Genomic DNA, 19,050 nt, shown 5'->3' on the forward strand with positions numbered 1-19,050 from the left:
AATCAAAGAAGGACTATGGTAAAGCTCTCACAGTTCAACTGGCAACAGGAAAACAAAGAGTTAAGGCACAAAAGAATTTTTATTTTTAAATGAAGAGTGAGAGGGAGTAGATTAATCCAAGGAGAGAGGAAAAACCAAACAGGCTTACAAAATGGTTCAGGCAATTGTCCCTGTATGGGTCTTAGGGAAAACTAGACAATTATAGGCCAAATCTTGAAATCAAAGTCAAATTCCTTATGCATCTATCCCACTGATCCCTAACTATACTTACTCCAGCATCAACTTTCAGACTTGACTCTTCTAACTCAGGGATATGGGTGGAACTAGCCACAAAGAGATACACACTCTGAGGGGGGCTTGTCAGACCACACACAAGCAACCTTGAGCTTGACTTTCAGGTTCAGGTTCAATTAGATCACTTACGGTCACTCCCCCATACAGTTGCATATTTAATGAACATCTGGTAATCTCTACCCACCATCCTATATTGCCAGATTGCTTGGGGTATCTAATGAATTATACCATCTGAGCAGGTAGACTAGCTCAGATTTATTGTTCTTGGAATGCCAGCTGAAGGAGACAAACAATATTACACCCATCCACCTCTTTGCCATGCAGTTTTTCCACAAATAACAAAGATTTCAAAGTGTTCCATGAAAGGCTTAGATGGAAAAGAAGGCAGTAAGAAGAGCTCAGCCAACACACAAGCCTATTTCTCTCCATTAAGAGAATATTTATATCTTTAGCTTTGCATTCCAATGTGCAATTTTTAATTCCCAGTTATTGTTTATTGCATCCAAGTAATAAAAACAAAAATGCTGAACTCTAACTGGACCACTGTCATACTCTGGGGGAATTCTATATTTTTGGTGTTCTATTTTGAGAATCACTTATCCAGACAACTTCCCTGCATCTAAAAATTATCTTCCATGTGTAAGGGCTAGAAACCTGAAAAGAAAGGCATTTTGCTTTATACTTTTTTCACCCTCTATCTATAAGAAACATTTTCAGCCTTCAGATTTGCCTTGGGCTTTGGTAATGTCAGCTGGCCTCAGGTAAATAGTAAATGCAACTTTCTGTATGGTAGTAATCCATTTTTCCATTTTATGAAAAAAGAAATGCTTATGGGCTTAGCTTTAAAAACAAAGAAATCACTTCCCCTGCCAAAACCAAAAAAATTTCCAGCTTTAGGGCTCCTCAAATATAGGATCCTTATGAGATGACAAACAGTATCATAAAGACGTCAGTTAATGTCTAGAAAAGCAACAAAGAAAGCTGGACCTTAGAAATGCACACTATGACAAGACTTATACTGGCTGTCCAAGCACTCCTTTAAAAATTCTATAACTGCCACATAAAATCAAGCTAATTTTATTTCCAAAACAAAAAAAGATTTATGAGTGGTGAGCATACAGGAAGAGTCACTTTATTTTTGCACTTTGTTCTTCTGTGGGTCATGGTGGTATAATTATTTAAATTCAGGAGCAATCCTTGGTTGATAAGGCACTCCACTGCTGCAGGCTACAATCCTCACAAAATGCCTAAAGGGTTACTACAATGAAGAAATTCTATTGAGAACAATAAAAGAACCTTACCTCTTCCCGAAGGCACCTCATTAGTACAGTGTAAGCAGCTGAAGGAAGGACCCAGGACTCTCTGGGGTTCTCTTTTTTCCCTTCCTGTAAATGAAGTGGACCAGAAATAACACAAACATTAACACTTTACTGCAAAAATTATAATTTCAAAACACACACTTGCTATACATTTGTTTTTGAAATGATGCCTTTTATATCATAGCAGACATAACTAGGATTTTTTTTTCTAAAATGCAACTATTGTTTACATATTACCCACAAATTAGTAGTTGATATGCCCATTTTTAAAAAATGAATGTTATAATATATAATTTCAGATAACTTCCTGAGGATGGTACATGGAACTAGGTTAAAGCAGTCACAGATGTTTTACTATATACAATGACTGAACATGGAACCTTTCATTATAGGCTATTTTTAAATTTTCTCTCCCATCAGAAAGCAAATTATTTGCATCTTGATTTGCCATTTCTAGTTCCTGAACACCCTTTGAAGTAGGTAAGAATCTTAAGTGATCTACAAAATGAGCAGGAAAAAAGGCAAACATGAGCATTATAATCCTCCTAACTGAAAGACAGGATTTTGTTCTAAGAGGGCAGACCACTACCATTAAATAACACTGTAAAACTTGAACTCAGCTGACTTCTTTGTACTGTGTTCCCCAAATTAATCTATAACTTCATGCAACTAAAAAAAAACTCCAACTCACCATGAGGCATTTCCCATGTGCCCCACCAGGGTTCCACTATCAGTCAGTGTCAGCTCTACTGAGCATCATTCAACAAGAGATTAACTTAGTAGAAAGCAATTTACGTGGGTAAATATTCAAGGTGTGGAATAGACTCCCACCTGAGGGTGGATAGTAAAGTCTGACCAGTTGCATTCTCCTAGATCAGGGGTCGGCAACCTGCGGCTCTAGAGCCGCATGCGGCTCTTTCAGTTGTCTGCTGCGGCTCCTCCCGGTGAAAGTGGCAAAGGGAGGCACCTGTGTTGGGAGGGCTTACAACTGAGTAGACACACAGGATGTCTCCTCAGCTGTGGAGGAAAAGCCTCTCCTTGCACTGAGTGGGGACCTGCTCAGGGAAAGGCGGGCTGCAAGGGCTCGCAATGGCTGAGGAGGAGGGCGTCCTGCTGGAGAGTTGGGGAAGGGAAAAACGGAGCTTAAGCCTGCAAAGCGGGCAAAATTGAAAAGGGAAACCAATGTGGGGCAGGTGGGGGTGAAGGGAGAGGAGGGCAGTGAGCTCAGGGGGCGGAGGGAAGCAGCCTGCCCTCCCAACACAGGTGCCTCCTGTTATCCCCTTTGCCACTTTCACCGGGAGGAGCCGCAGCAGACAACTGAAAGAGCCGCATGTGACTCTAGAGCCGCAGGTTGCCGACCCCTGCAATAGACCATTGTAATGCAAATAATATATCTAGCCTGTGCAGCAAAGATGGGGGGGAAGGATCTGCTTCATGAATACCCTTGAGTTTAATGAGCTTTTAACCAATAATGCACATTCACTTGGAAGCACTCCTATTGACTTCAGTGAGTCTTACCAGAAGAGATATTTAGGCACTACCTCCTATACTACCAGCTTTAGTCAAAGGCTGCATTGCAACAAAAAGCTTTCTTTCTGAAACATGGAAATTTTTGAAACTAAGCTGCCATAACACTAGCTTCAAAAGCTTCCCTATTTGATAGAGTAGGTGATGTTCCTTAAACGTAACTAAAATACAAGATCAGGTCTTGGACTGAGATGAACCAAATTGATCAATATTTTCTACTTTTAGCTTTATTTTATCATTTTTTTATTTCAATTATAGAAACATATTTGGAGCTACAGAGGTGAACCATTTTGAGCATTATGGAAGTACACTAAAAATGTGAAGTAAATGCAGATATCCTGCATTCATATTGTAGATTCATTTTATGCTCTCAGCAAGTGAACTTAGGGACTAGAAACGAATATAATGCACTAGAAGACTCCTAGAAGCAGTAATTAAAGTGTACGTCTCATGGACAGCACATATTTTACTTCTACTCTGAAGCCACTTAAGGGAGAACCATTTAATTATCACCAGAATTAAGTGGTGGCATACTAGTTCATAGTCATGTAAATAAATCTCTTCAGTTTTACTGAAAATGGACATAAGAAAATATAAGGCTTCCAACTTGAAGCTATACATGAAGGGGACCAAAATTATGAATTAAAATATCTTCAGTTGGACAAGCATTCACTGGCACCAGAGGCCTAAGAATGTATGTGATACATAATAGCTTTATGACACTGAGGAGAAACAAATGGAATTTCTTTCAATTGAAATAAACAGACTTAAATGAAAACAGAGAATTAATGGCACATTTTCTAATGGCACATTTTTCTAGCCTTACGCATGCAAGACCCAACAGCTAAAGTAACAAGGGATGCAGTTCATTATGCTTCCCAATTTCAGTACTACAAAGAAAGCTTTACCAACATCCCCGATTCCTCTCCTCTTTTTCCATGAAGCTTTTGTTCTTTCATTCTCCATCTTCCCGTGCTCTACTCTCCCATGCTCATACCTCATAACCCAACTCTCCCCATTATTTCACCTCAGAGTTCAATTTCCTCTTTCTACAGTTCACAGCTATTCTGTTTTCTCCCTGCCTCCTGCATCCTCCGCTCTTTTAAAGAAGCGATACAATTGGCTATATGGAGTGGCAGCAACTCTCCAGTTTCAGATGGTGTCTTTTCCTGACTGTAGAAGGAGATGCTAGGGATAGAACCTGGGAAACTTCTACATGCAAAGCCGATGCTTTACAAGTGAGCAACAGTCCCCAACACATGTACTTTGACATGCACACCACCTCCTAACGCAGAAGAATACATGCTCAGAAGTAATGTTTTAGTAACTTTGGAAGAAAGCATAGAAATTTCCAGTTTCTTAAAATAGGGGTCTTATTTGAATCTAAATACCATCGCTTTTCAAAGGAATATGGTCTAATGGCTCAGGAAGGTTGCTATTTCTTCTCTGCACTTTCAATAGTAGCTGAAAAAACATACTCCTAAAAATGGATTTAGAACTCCTGCACTTATTATTGTAGCAAGGGATATCAAACAATGTTCGTTTAAAATTACATTTTAGAAATAAGCTGATAGAGCTTTCTTTTCTTCACAAAAAAATAAGGTGGTAGTTAAAAAGCTTTTTAATATGTTCATAAAAACATTTTAAAGACCACATTTTTGAGATATTGTATTACCAGCTTTCCTTCACAAGATTTAAGATACATTTAAAAACAGATTAATATGTTCCATTAAAGATTCAAGAATCCTGAGAAAGTTTACACTTTCCTATTTATTTATACAGAAGTAATTAGAGAGATTTATATAGACATGTTTGTCTTACCTGGCTGGCCACAAGATAAAGCAACTCCCCAAGGGTAGGTAAAAGGCACTGTTTTAGTTTGCTGTTCCTGAAATTCTCTCTGATTAGTTCAGTTAACAGAGTGACTGCCTGGCAAAGAGAGGCGAATGTATTAGCAGGAATGGGACGCAACACGGGGAACAGTAGCCACTACTCATCCTGAGAGGAAGAAAAATCATGGATACAGGTCACAAAAGACAAGTGTTCTCTAGCAAAAGCTACCAAAGATAACCCGTAATTCATAAGAATAGCACAGCTGGAGTAATGATTCATCTAGTCCAGCAATGCAAATCCATCAGTGACCAGTCACTCACTTTCTAGAAAGAGGGCATGAAAGAAACGGTCTTCCCCACCGTTTGCTCCCCGGAATCATATTCTAGAGAGCAGTGGGTTCTCAAGCTTCTTAACCACTGGGACCCACTTTTTAGAATGACAATCTGTCGGATCCACAGGAAGTGATGATATCAACCTGGAAATGATGTTATGGTTGGAAATGACATCATCAAGCAGGAAAATTAACACTCCCCCACAACAAAATCAAAATCAATCAATTAAAAGTAAGTAAATTAAAAGTTTACAATAAGTTTTAAAATGTATTTAAAATAAAGAGGAACCCTCTTAATCCTTCCAAGCAGTCGCTGATCCATTAAAAAAAAAATTCTCCAAACATCCCAAAGGCTGCAATCATATCCATACTTACCCCAGAGTAAGCCCCATTGACTATAATTGTTAAAAGCACATACATCCTAGCCTGTTAGAAGTACAGATCTGTCACACTGCTCCAAATGCAGTCAAATACCATGGGAGCATCACATCTAATACAAAATACACATTGAAATGAATTGGGATCTACCTGAAATTGGCTCGCAATCCACCTAGTGAGTCACAACCCAGTTTGAGAAACGCTGTTTTAGAGGTAAACCGTCATGCCTAAGAACTAGTGAAAGTCTGTGCTCCAGAAATGCGTCTAATCCCCTTTCAAACCCATCACCACATCTTGAGGTGGTTAATTTCATAAATTAATTATTCAATATGTAAAGTAGTGCTTTCTTTTGTCTTTCCTGAATCTACACATTGAAGCCATAGGTGGCTTCTCCAGGCTTCAGAACACCTTTGTTGTTGTTGTTCAGTCATTAAGTCGTGTCCAACTCTTCACGACCTCATGGACCACAGCCTCGCCACATACTACTAACTTCCAAAGTTTGTCCAAATTCATGTTCATTTCCTCCATGACACTATCTAACCATCTTATCCTCTACCATCCCCTTCTCCTTTTGCCTTTAATTTTTCCCAGCATCAGGGTCTTTTCTAAAGAGTCCTCCCTTTTCATGAGGTGACCAAAGTATTTAAGCTTCAGCACCTGTCCTTCCAAAGAACAGTCAGGGTTGATTCCCTGTAGGATTGACTGATTTGATCTCCTTGCAGTCCAGGGTACTCTCAAAGGTTTTCTCCACCCTAATTCAAAAGTGCCTATTCTTAGGTGCTCAGCCCTCCTTATGGTCCAGCTCTCACAGTCATACATTACTGCTGAGAAAACCATAGCTTTGACTATACGGACCTCTGTTGACACAATGATGTCTCGGCTTTTCATTAAGTTGTCTAGGTTTTTCACAGAACACCTTAGAAGAGCATAAAAACCATCATTTCCAGTTGTGTGTTTCTGCCCGAAATGGGCACTCTGAGTGTTGGAGAGGTTGCGCATGACCTCCCTGGCCCTCAGAACACCCTCCAGAAGCAACTGGAGCATAGTTTATGAAATCCATGCATACCCAAACCCACAGATAATGCGGGCCCACTTGTATAATATAAATATTTTATATAACATAAAATGAAAAACATTGATGAAGTCACACATTTATAAAGCCCTATTTGACAGTACCATAAGACACAAATCAGTGTAGCAACAAGTTACCTATATTTAGTCATTTGTTCCTTTCTGCTTTTTATGCAATGGTTTTTGAAGCTCTCCATTTTTGCTAAAAATGTGTTATTAAACTACATGTGGTTTTCTTGGTTACAGTGGCTTAGCTAGGTCATCTGACACTTTGGATCCATAAATTTTTGATACCCTCCATAAGACGAAATTATTTATTTATTTAATTTATATTTTCCAAATTTTTATACCACCATTCCTCTACAGAGCTCAGGGTGGTGTGCATGGCTCCTCCCCTTCTTTTGTCCTCACAACAACTCTGTGAGGTAGGTGAGGCTAAGAGATAGTAATAGTCATGATATGAAATGAATAATAATGGGCAGAAAATAAATGCAATGAATATTTCCCCACAAGCAATGAATGCATGTCAGTGCCCTCCCCTGCTATTGCTCCCCTGCACATAGTTTTCAGTGACATACTGCCCCTGCATCTGGAGGTTCAATGAGCTTGTTAAAAGTACAGGTCTTAAACGTTGCCTTCTTAAAAATTGAAGGCAAAAGTTAATAACCATAGTTAACAACCACTGACAGACATAGTCCACCATTAATGCTTAGAATCCACTTTTAAGATCATCTAAGCCAGTGACCAACAACACCCAACCTTCCCATCAATGGCATCACTAGGGCTGGTGTTACCCAGTCTGGTAACTTATGGTGTCACTCCCATTAACTTCATTTATTTTACTATACAACAGTACAGGTCACCCAACCCATCAGTAACCAACAAAAAAAAAAGTGGCCAACTTGATGACACTCACACAATTAAATAGGAGTTTGAGTGTTAGCTCGTATTTATTTATTTATTTATTTATTTATTTATTTAGCGTGTGGCATATAATACATGGACTTATATATCAGTTAGGCAGTGTTAGCTCTGATACATGGAAAAGGGAGGCAACTCATAACATATTATTGGTTCCATGCTGTGTCATAACAACACCTCAGATCACTCAGACTCATTGGTTAGTTCTGAGTTAAGGAAATTCACTTTATTACATAAGTCAGTTGTGTTTTTTCTGGTTATTTGGCTATAGTTTTTGATAGAACACAGATATTTCAATGTGGTTCGTTTCATTATATTCTGCATTAAATTACATATCAAATGATATATAACATGATGGTATCCTATTCTTAAAAATCACAATTTCGGTCACTAGTGGTGTCACCCCCCCCCCCAAATAACCTTACTAACTTCTTAGTTCCATGCTGTGTGATGATAACATCTCATTGGCTCTTCAAACAATTAGTCTCATTGGTCCATTTTGAGTTAAGGAAATCTACTCTTCATTACATAAGACAGTTGTATTTTGGGATTTTTTTTGTTTGTTTTGTTTTTTTGGCCATTTTTGATAGAATTGAGATATTTTACTCTGGTTTGCTTCATTGCATTCAGCTGTAAATCACTCATCAAATGGCGTATAACATGATGGTATTATTCCTAACACAATTTTCATGATTTTGGTCATTAGTGGTGTCACACACCCCCCCCCCCCGAGGATGGCACACAAGGCAGACCAGCTCCCGCTAGCTACACCACTGCCTGGTTAGTAAGACTGTACTCACGCTTCAAGAAGGAGACTACCTAAAATGCTTGGTTTCTATCAAGACCCACCTATCTTTACAATCAGTCTACTCGATGCCGGTTGGTACAGACAAAGGTCCTTTGTAGTAGTTCTTCTCCAGTTTACTTCTTCTACTAAGAAGTAGTTCTTCTCCAGTTTAGGTATATTTTTAGGCATTTAGGGAGGTCAATGGTAATGTCTGGTAAAGACAGCAGCTAATACATTAGTGCAATGATTCTCAGATGTTTTAGCACTGGGATCCACTTTTTAAAATGATACTCTATCAGAACCCACCTAGCTTTATGAGACTTTTCAAAAAGGTGATCTAGAATGACATAATATTTTATTTTATTTGCAAAAAACCCAATTTATTTCTCATAATGAAGCACCCTTAATTAACAGCCTCAAAGCTTGAGAAGCTTATTTATGCAACCCAACCTGCACCTGCCCCACTACATTGTTGGGCAGTAGCAGCTATCTGATTTTTGAACAGCCTCTGTGCTTGAGGCAAGTAGTTATCTGATCTTTCCATCATTCTTGTTTTCATTGGCGGCACTGCAGGACCCACTAGAAATCAGGTCGCAACCCACAGTTTGATAAAGGCTGAATTAGTGTTTTAGAGCAGATTAAGACTAGAGTCTACTCCTCTGCTCAGATTGCTCCTGTGTCTACAGACATGCCCCAAAACATACACAATTGGATGCTGCACAAATGGATGCCACCTCTGATAAGGAAGAAAAGTGTTGCTACAAGAAACGATCTAATGCAGTGTTTCTCAAACACTAGGTCAGGACCCACTAGGTGGGTCACAAACCAATTTCAGGTGGGTTCCCATTCATTTCAATATTTTATTTTTTATTAGACTGGATGCTACCATGGTATGTGACTGCATTTGAGGAAATGTTGAAGACCTGTACTTTTAACAAGCTACTATGTATATTCTTTTAACAATGATAGTAAATGGGACTTGATCCTGGGTAGGATTGCAGCCTAGGATTGTTAAAATTTCCCTGCTTGATGATGTCACTTCCAGTCATAACATCACTTCCAGTGGGTCCTGACAGATTCTCATTCTAAAAAGTTGGTCCTGGTGCTAAATGTGTAAGAACCACTGATCTAATGGATTCTTCTGTTTCTGAACATCAAACAAAAAGATAATATATAATGCTATTTTGAATACCCCCGCAAAATTGTTCTAAGAATTATCTAAGCCAATCATTTCACGTATGCATCTTATGTACACAATAGTTCTCTATAAAAATTAAAATATTTTATGTTTAAGCCATTGATGATACTATCATTCTAATACTAAATACATTCATAAACTCAAGTACAATTTTAGAACTGCATTACAGAAGTTACTAGGCTGTCACATATGCCATGACAAATCCGCCTCCAAGCTATAAAAATCTTTCACTTTATTTGCAAAGATTACCATTTGCCAATGGAGACAAGAGATTGCATAGAGTTCTTAATACAAAGACAGTAAGCTGTCAGCAAAGAATTTTGTAATATATTAGAATCCCAAAAGGTGGTAACTTTAATAAGCTGTAATCAGCGTTTATATTGTTACTGACTATACTGCACAGTATTTTGCAACAGGTAACAGCCGTGCAATAAAAATTGACATTTTCTGGCCAATCAACTCAAAACTCAACAAGTGCTGCACTGGCAACAGAAAACGTCTTTTCACTGATTGGTTTTTGAACTAGTTTAATTTTCCAGTTGGTTGAACTGTGCAAAAGCAGACTGCTTATCCATATATGACAAGCAATGCAAGGTAACTGGAGGCAAGGTTTCTTAATTGGTTTGATTGTGAGCTTTACAGAATACAAATGAATAGATGAGTATTTGAAGTAAGAGTAAACTCACAGCGCAGAAGTTCTATTTGTTACAAAAATTTAAGGAAAATTTCATGTATCAAAACACCATGAACTTTAAGTTGTTGTCTTGTGTTAATTTATGCGACAGTAGGAAAAAAAACATTGGTTATAAGTCTATCCTAAAGGAACACTGCATTCTCATTTAACATCTGTCCACAAGTGTCTGGTGCTCAAACCCATGCAAATAGATGCAAACTGATGTATATGATAGGGCAGTGGTTCTTGCACATTTAGCACTGGGACCCACTTTTTAGAAAGAGAATCTGACCGGATCCGCTAGAAGTGATGTCATGGCCAGAAGTGACATCATGAAGCAGGAACATTTTTAACCTTCCCAGGCTGCAATCCTACCACACTTACCCAGGAGTAAGTCCCATTTACTATCATTGTTAAAAGAATATACATAGTAGCTTGTAAAAAGTACAAGTCTGTAACATGTCCCCAAATGCAGTCACATACCTTGGTAGCAGCAAGTCTAATATTTTTGGACCCCTGCTAATTGGGCAAGAGGCACTTTTTCAAGTGGGTGCTCCTCTTTTTAGCAGAGGGAGAGTAACTGGCCCACCTCACCCCAGCACTGTCTGTTCTAGTGGCTGTCTGCTGGTGTTCTTTTTGCATCTTTTTAGATTGTGAGCCCTTTTGGGACAGGGAGCCATTAGTTGTTTGATTTTTCCTGTAAACCGCTTTGTGAACTCTTAGTTGAAAAGCGGTATATAAATACTGTTGAGTTGTTGTTATATTAAAAATAAAATACTGCAATGAATGGGGACCCACCTGAAATTAGTGGGTCCCAACCCACAGTTTGAGAAACACTATGATAGGGTGTTATCAAGAAGGAGACCACTAAAACTCAGCAGAAGTATACCCTTTGGAAAAGTATCTGCATGCATGTGTTACGTGAAAATCCCCTTTTTGCTTAGGTGTGGTTTTATATCTGGTTATGTTACTATGGACTAAAAAAATCATGCAGGCTGAACCTCAGCACACAGGCCACAATCAGGTCAAGTCACAAGGTTACAACATCCACCTCTCTAGGGTCAAGAAGTCTGGCATAGTCAATCATTGCTTAAGTGTCCCCTATTGTTTTACATTACTGTATTCATTGTATTGTTGTAACTCAATCGCTGCTTAAGTACTCTATGCAAATTTGAATTGCCTTCCTGGGTTGCTGTATTCTTATTATTGTGTAAATTCCCCCAGCTAGGAAGCCAGCCATTAGCTGATAATCCTTTCAATGTTTTACATATTCCAAGTACCCCACTGTGTGTAGTAAGCAAGCACATCCAGGTCAGCTCTAGGTCACATCCAGGTCATCAAAAAACTTTTTTAAGAGAGGGCTGCCACATGCTCGCTCTCTCTTTGACACCCCCCCAAGGCAGAAGGTCCTCCTCCCAGGACTCTTCCCCCCCCCCATCCAACTGCTATACAAGAAAGGTAACTATCTGCGTCTGGAACTTTTTCCCTTCTTCCCCCCCTTTTTTCTCCCCTTCTCTCCCCATCTTTAGTCAGCAACTGGGTTTGGCAGACCAGGGACCCCTAAACTCCTTCCCTACAACCGTTCCCTTTCTAATTTCCTTGGATGCACCAAATACTTTTCACATGCAACCACCATAAAGCTAGGTACACTAGATGCAAGTACTAGGACCAAGACTCATCATTTTTCATGTGCATTATGCTTATCTGTGTGTTTTTGTAATAAAAATATAATCTTTTATTAAAAGTTATCTTTCTTTCAGTCTCCTCCTTAAGCTAAAGGGGAATTTCTCTGCATTATGCCATCTTGTTATCCAGCCTATTATCCTGAAGTTTCCAATAAGGGCAGTGTAATTATTCCCTTATACAAAACAGCCCTTTTTGGTAACACATGGTGACAAGTAAAGCACACAAAGCAACAGCAGACTCTATTCTGCTGCATGCAGATTCACTGAAGGAAAACACCGCACTGACTTGGACACCTGCATCCTAAAAGTCAAACATTGACAGTGACCTATATCCAGACTGATTTAAACTACAGATCAGTTACCTGTCACTGTTACAGAAAATCAAATGCAGGTGGGACTGTATTACATCATTCTTCTGAACATGTAGATGGATTTGAAACATATGCCCCAAAGCTAAGGGACTGCTGTGCTTTTCAAAGTGAGAAGATATATGTGCACGTTCTATATCAGTGGGTGCCAAATCCCAGCCCATGGACCAGATCCAGCATCCACCATGATCTCTCCCCTGGGTGAATGGAGCTTATTGTTCCACCTGGGGGCCCTCTCTGTCACACTTCAGATTGCAACCTAACCTTCACACCAGAAATCCAGGCACAAAGCCTGCTGGGTTGAAAGACCCTGGAAGCAGCTGGCCAGCACAAAGGTCAGGGGCGATCCGCACACAGGCCCACAGAGGCCCACAGGCGGAATGATAACTCTTTCTCTACCAGGGATGCCTTTACTGGTGTGCTGCAGTCCCCACTATAGGCAGCAGTTCTATATCAAAGGCAAAACATGACATTTCAAGGAGACAACAGCCTAAAGATTATAATAAATTCACTTGCAGGGTAAAAGGTAAAATTAGTAAGACTGCCACAGTCTATCAAATCCAAATTTATGTGGATAATCTGAACAAACAGCAATAGAAAAAAGTTATAAAAGCTACATATCTACTTCACTGAAGAAATATTTGTTGCAAATGGAATATTTAGTAACTACCATATATCTTCCTAACAGAAAATAAAAAAAGGCACAGATATGAATGCTTAGAAGGGACAACAATTGATCAAGATAGGCATGAAGAACATTGTCTTAACAAACCTTATTTTGATGTGGACAGACTTGTTATTCATGAGGTACCCTGAACTGGATTATGGGATATCTTTAAAAATCATTTCTCTGGAGTTATCCACAAGTAACCCAGTCAAAGGTTAAGTTAAAGACAAACTAACATTGAAAGGAATACCCTGGATAACCAAGGACTCTTCTCCTTTGCTTTTGTATCAGGATAGTAATATAGTTAACGTTTTAGGTAATTAGATTTTGAGACTCACATCAAGCAAACAAATGACCTAATGGGCAAGATAAATAGGCATTAACCTAAAATTGACCCGAGTCAACAAACCTGAAAGCAAGGTCATTTTATTGTTGATTTGGGTAACATCAACCAACCATATAAAATTGATTTTGTACCAAATCACAGTGAACTGGCTTAAATTTAATTGAACTGGGGGGGGGGGCGTTAAAGGTTATTGTAGTAAGGCTAAAGTGAGAATTCACTTGGTATAACAGGGCTGTCTTCCCTATGTCATCTCCTCTTATTTAATTGTTTTACTTTATATTTATTTTTATTTATTTATTTATAGCCTAACTAAGGAAGACAGTGCAATTTCAGTGCTTGCTGCATTCTCAGGAAAGCACTTCCTGCTTGATGATGTCGCTTCCAGCCATGACATCACTTCCCAGACAGATTGTCATTCTAAAAAGTGGGTCCCTGTGCTAAAATTTTTGAAAACCACTGTAATAAAGCAAAAATAAAATAAGTATTTGGGAAATATACTGGTAAGTCAAAATACTCAGGGCGAGTAGAGCATCTTCCTATCACATCACCAGAATGGCAACATAAACGCAATATATTATTTAATAGTTAACATTTCCTAGTTGGTCACCAAATGCAGAACAGTTTTTTTCAGTATTTACAGTGTTTATTTCAAAATGAACTCTGGTGGAGGTTTGTATAACACCAAAATGAACTTTACAGATTATATTGAACAGTTTAGCAATTGTCAAATAAGAGGTCATGAGAAAAACACTATATCCTGGGGAGCAATACTCATAAGCCTATCACCATCAACTGCTGCCCCTGCAAGACTCTGAACTCCATATTGGTGAAGTTTCTCATCACCTTAAAACTAAAAGCATGACTTTGAGTGTCCCAAACTGCACTGTCTTGCTGGGGAAACAGAGGAAACTTGCTGGGGAAACAGAGCAGAATCTTGGACTAGCTGTGCATGCTCAATCTGGGTCCAAAATAATCCCACTACACTCATAAGAGTTTGTGTGCGCACATAATATTAAGCTGACTTTTCCCTCCAAGGTTGTGTTACAAAGGCTATAGAAGTACTTTCTTCTCATTAAAGTTGGTTAAAAATAGCTGGAACTTTCCTTTGCCATGTGTCTGATCCATGTCTAGTCATGTTTATTTCTGAACTTGCAATTTGCCTTTAAAACATTTTATCTGCACGCACCTTGGAATAGGATAGACATAATCTTTAAAAAAAAACCTGCGTATGTTCAACCTCTTCCCTGGAGTATTAGCATGTTCAATTCAACATCTTAGCTCTTTTGTTCATTTTCAGAGGATACAACAAGTATTATATAAGCATTCATATTAAAAAGTTAATTTCAGTTGGTACAACCAAGGACAAAATCTAGAGCATCCCAAAATACCAGGATTCTCCTGGGCATCTATACCACTGTATATCTTTTAATCTCTATTCTAGCATAAAACAGAGATAAGAATTTTCCCCCCGCTTAAACTCCAAAATTTAGAATCCTTTTGAATTTGCATCAGAGATGTCCTATACTTCAAACAGATGCATTGTTCCTTTTTAGATTTACATAAATGGGAGATTTATAAAACTGCATGTCCTCAAAACACTTCCAATAATTCTTAGACGTAGTTGACAATACAACACTCTAGTTTCTGCTTTGCAGGAGTGAAATATTCTTAACATAGTATCCCTGCACTGTGCTAAATTGGACTAATTACTCTCTCACCCTTGACTACCTTACAGAATTGTTACAAATATTAAAAATGGGGGTGGGGAAATCACGTATACTGTCTTGAGGGAAAACTAGGGTAAAAGCGTACTTTAATATTTATCCATCATCATCTAATTCAGCCTTAAAACTATACATTATATACTAACAGATTTCTGGTCATACCGTGTTTATGAAAACTCTTGACAGTTGTCTTAAAAAAGAATATTACCTCTATAACTGGAACATTCTCTTTAAGTACAGCAGTGTGCAAGGCCAATAAACCAATCACTCGGGCTGCTTTGGCACGTCTATAATTAAATGTATTAATTTATGAAAGTCACAAATTTGCAAACCCAAAAGCCCTTAAAGCATTCAGGTTACACAGAATGCTATATAAACTGGTCAGCAAATAATAATTAAGTTAAGCTTAACAGCACATCATTGATAATTTCATTAGCACCAAATGTTCACAGAATGATCTTGCTGCACTGCTAGACAAAATAACTATTTTTAAAGGGATAGGATACTCAGAAAAACTTTTAGCATAAGTATGAAGGCAGTAAAGATCCCCTCTTGTTTTCTCCAACATCTGATCATTTGAGTGCAAGTCTGCTGCCTCTGAACACTTAGGCAGTGGTTACAGTCATTGATAGAGCTGTCATCAATAATTTGGGTTTTTTCTTTTAAATCAGGGGTGTCCAAACTTTTCGGCAGGAGGGCCACATCATCTCTCTGACACTGTGTCAGGGGCAGGGGAAAAAGAATTAATTTATATTTAAATTTGAATAAATTTACATAAATGAATATATTAGAGATGGAACTTATATGAATGAACGAAGGTCTTGCAATAGCTCAAGGTCTATAAAAGCCTTGCACAAAGTAAGGCCAGCCTTTCCTTTGCTCCTGCTGCATCACAGTTATGAAACAGCAAGCAGTGGAAGGAGCAATCATTCTGCAGTTCACACGAGAGGTCGAACAATTGGCCGTCACACTGAAAGCAGTTGCATCAGGCCAGCAGGGGCTCCAGCAAGTTTCCAGAGGGCCAAAGGCTCATTGGAGACTGGGGGCTCCCTGAGGGCCAGGTCGGGAGTCCTCGAGGGCCACAAGTGGCCCCAGAGCTGGGGTTTGGGCACCCCTGTTTTAAATCTAAAAACTGGAATATGTGATCAGCAGAATTATGGAATGTTGCAAGACTGCAGATAGAATCCAAAGTTTGAATGCTTTCCCAATACCAGCAAAACACACTCTGTACAGTACTAGAATTTGTCGGAGAAGGGTTCTCTCTAACATGCTAGTATTCTTTTTTGGGCATCCTGAACTTACTGACAATCAGAACCCATCTCTTTCCCTTATCTCTTATAATTCCATCTCCTTTCATTCCCCTTTGGATTATTCCAGGCTAGCATGGGAAGGGAGAGAGCCAAAAGCAAGCAAGATTGTTCTGTGTACATTAACACTCAGCCAGAACTCTATTTCCATCATTCTGAACCATGAAGTAGAGAGCTGGCTTTTGTATATATGATGTAGCAAATAACTGCATTTGAAATGCTTTAATCAACAAATATGGGTCCGCATTTGTTTGTTAGACTATCTGAAACTGTTAATTACCTAAACTAGAAATCTAAACTGATTATTGGCTCCAATGAACCACAGAACTCCAAAGATTCTTAATTTAAGAACAGATTGGAATTCTTGCTCAAACATCACATAGACCTATTTAGAGTACAATTCACGAAGCACCACTGGTAAGGCCTCCATTCATTTCAATAGGATTTATACTAGGTGAATTACTGCTACTGTGAATAACCTATATTCCTTTCTCTTCCTTTTAACACCAGCCAACACATAAAAGATTCTTCTGAAATTCTGAAGAGCCATAAAAAAGTGAACACAATCCTGCATTTTACATCAAGACAACCAGAGCTGAACTGAAAGAAATATACTATGTTGCCAACATCTCTAGTGGGAGACTGAGAGTCTTGGTTATTTACCAGAAAGGTTCACAGATACAAAAGCATTCCTAGGCAGCCCACAGAGTAACCATTACGGCCACTGACTGTACATCTTTGATTATTACCCCATGGCTTCTCAGTAAGTCAATGACTCTCCCCTGGCCCCACTGAGACCACAACTGGCAACACTGACATGGCAGTGCCACCAAGTCTGCACAGACCACAGCTCACCAGTCAGAACTACGAGGGTGCGGACTGAAGAAATTTTTTCCTCCAGCAGGAGTAGGCTACCTATGAAGGCCCAAACTGATGGTGATAATTTTTCTCAGCTGTATATGTAACTCTTTTCTTGACCATTCATGCGGGTGCATGTGGACCCTCTATGCTTTGTTCCTCTGCATGCACTCAGCAGCAGCAGAATTATGCCCAGTTTTTCAAGTTTCACAACAGTTAGATATTATTTGCTACTTACATATCCCAGTTTGGAGCTGTACGCAACTGCTGTGTTAGCACAGGAAACTAGAATATAAAGAAACTGATTACAGTACTTATTATAATTGGTCAGTGAATGAAAAGTTACTATCCCCACCACCAATTTTTGTATAAGCTGCAGTGAATTTAGAGAATCCAAGGACTTTGCAAGGCATAATATGCTTTTGTTATTTATACATTTAGATCGTGAACATTTTATTGCACATTTGAATATACTGTTTGAGGAGAATCACCTAATATTTGCTGAGTTTCAGGAACACCTTTGGAGGTATGCTTTGGTTTATATAAAACGTGGTTTATTTTAGGACTGGTTATGAAATTATATTATGTAAGTCAATTTTAATATGCAGTTTCTCACACAACAAGGTCCAAAACACAATTTGGAAATACGTCCCAATGATATAAGTTGGGCTTACATTCAAATAAATGTGTTTAGGCCTTGGGAAATAATCACCGATTCATTTGTACAAGTAAGACATTCTCTCCCAAGTCCAGCAATTTCTTTAGGGACCACAAAAACCCCACCCCTCATAAGGGTTGTGTGATCTTTGCAGCCACTGAATGAGTGAAGTAGTTGGTTTTATGTGTATGGAGAATGCAGCTATACAATTACATGTCTCCCTCTACTGTCATGCACAACGCATGCAGAGTCAGCATATGAAATGCTTTATCCAGAAATATAATCAGAACATTTCCTTGCTTTGTTCTTGTTGTACAGTTGCTTTTATGCTGTATATTTCTTAAAACAGAAATAAAAGGCACTACTGTAAGAGACAGCTGACTTTCACCACATGCACGGGTATGTTAATCTTCTTGGCTTTTGATAAGCTATATTACTTACCAGTTGCGTGCCAATTAACCTAGTTGCTACTTCCTTATTGTTAACAACTGTGCAGAGGTAGCAAAGTAAATTCAGTTTAGCTCGAGCTGCCCCTGTGCTCTTCTCTGGGGAGTCAGTCAGCTGACATACTTGTTGCAAGAAGTCATTCAATTCTGCTTCTTTTAGCAATGACAGCTTCTCAGCTGCACAGAAAAATACATCAAGATGAATTTCAAGAACATGTATTCTTCTGCTATATTGTGCAACCACACGTTTTAACATATTTTAATTTTTAAGATTCAACAGAACTTAATACAAAATTATTAAGCAATAAACAATTTCAGTTGGATACTACCTAAAGGAGTGAGACAAAAAGTACAAAACATGATACTTGCAAGACCTAATCACATTCCAATCCACTACACGTTTACTGAAAACTAAATACCACATAGTTCAATAGGATGTCTTTCCAGGTAAGGGCAAGATTAGGGACTCAATATGCTTGAAGTTGGAACTCTGCTCATTTGGTTTGCTTAAATAACTTTTCTACTGCTCCCTATGCCACGCTACACTGTAAATCAGAGAGTTTTAGTGAGAGATGTTTTATGAAATGGGTGATGTTGTCCTGTGCATGACAATATTGCAAAACCCTAAATCTATTAACAACTATGTCTTTCCCTCATAC

The 19,050-nt window shown here is 38.7% G+C and overlaps 1 protein-coding gene across 2 annotated transcripts in view; it reads right to left on the bottom strand.

The window, feature by feature from the left end:
* The window catches only part of ULK4 (unc-51 like kinase 4), a 207,984-nt gene that overhangs the window by 167,413 nt on the left and 21,521 nt on the right, over positions 1 to 19,050 (bottom strand). For both annotated transcript variants that reach the window (XM_066627918.1, XM_066627917.1), the window contains exons 15-19: positions 18,387 to 18,568; positions 17,526 to 17,572; positions 15,331 to 15,409; positions 4,962 to 5,069; positions 1,596 to 1,679 (exon numbers count right to left, since the gene is read on the bottom strand). In XM_066627918.1, the coding sequence (XP_066484015.1) occupies positions 1,596 to 1,679; positions 4,962 to 5,069; positions 15,331 to 15,409; positions 17,526 to 17,572; positions 18,387 to 18,568 (500 nt within the window). The remainder of the gene's footprint in view (positions 1 to 1,595; positions 1,680 to 4,961; positions 5,070 to 15,330; positions 15,410 to 17,525; positions 17,573 to 18,386; positions 18,569 to 19,050) is intronic.

Source organism: Tiliqua scincoides, chromosome 5 (assembly GCF_035046505.1).
Source record: "Tiliqua scincoides isolate rTilSci1 chromosome 5, rTilSci1.hap2, whole genome shotgun sequence".
Lineage (NCBI taxonomy): Eukaryota > Metazoa > Chordata > Lepidosauria > Squamata > Scincidae > Tiliqua > Tiliqua scincoides.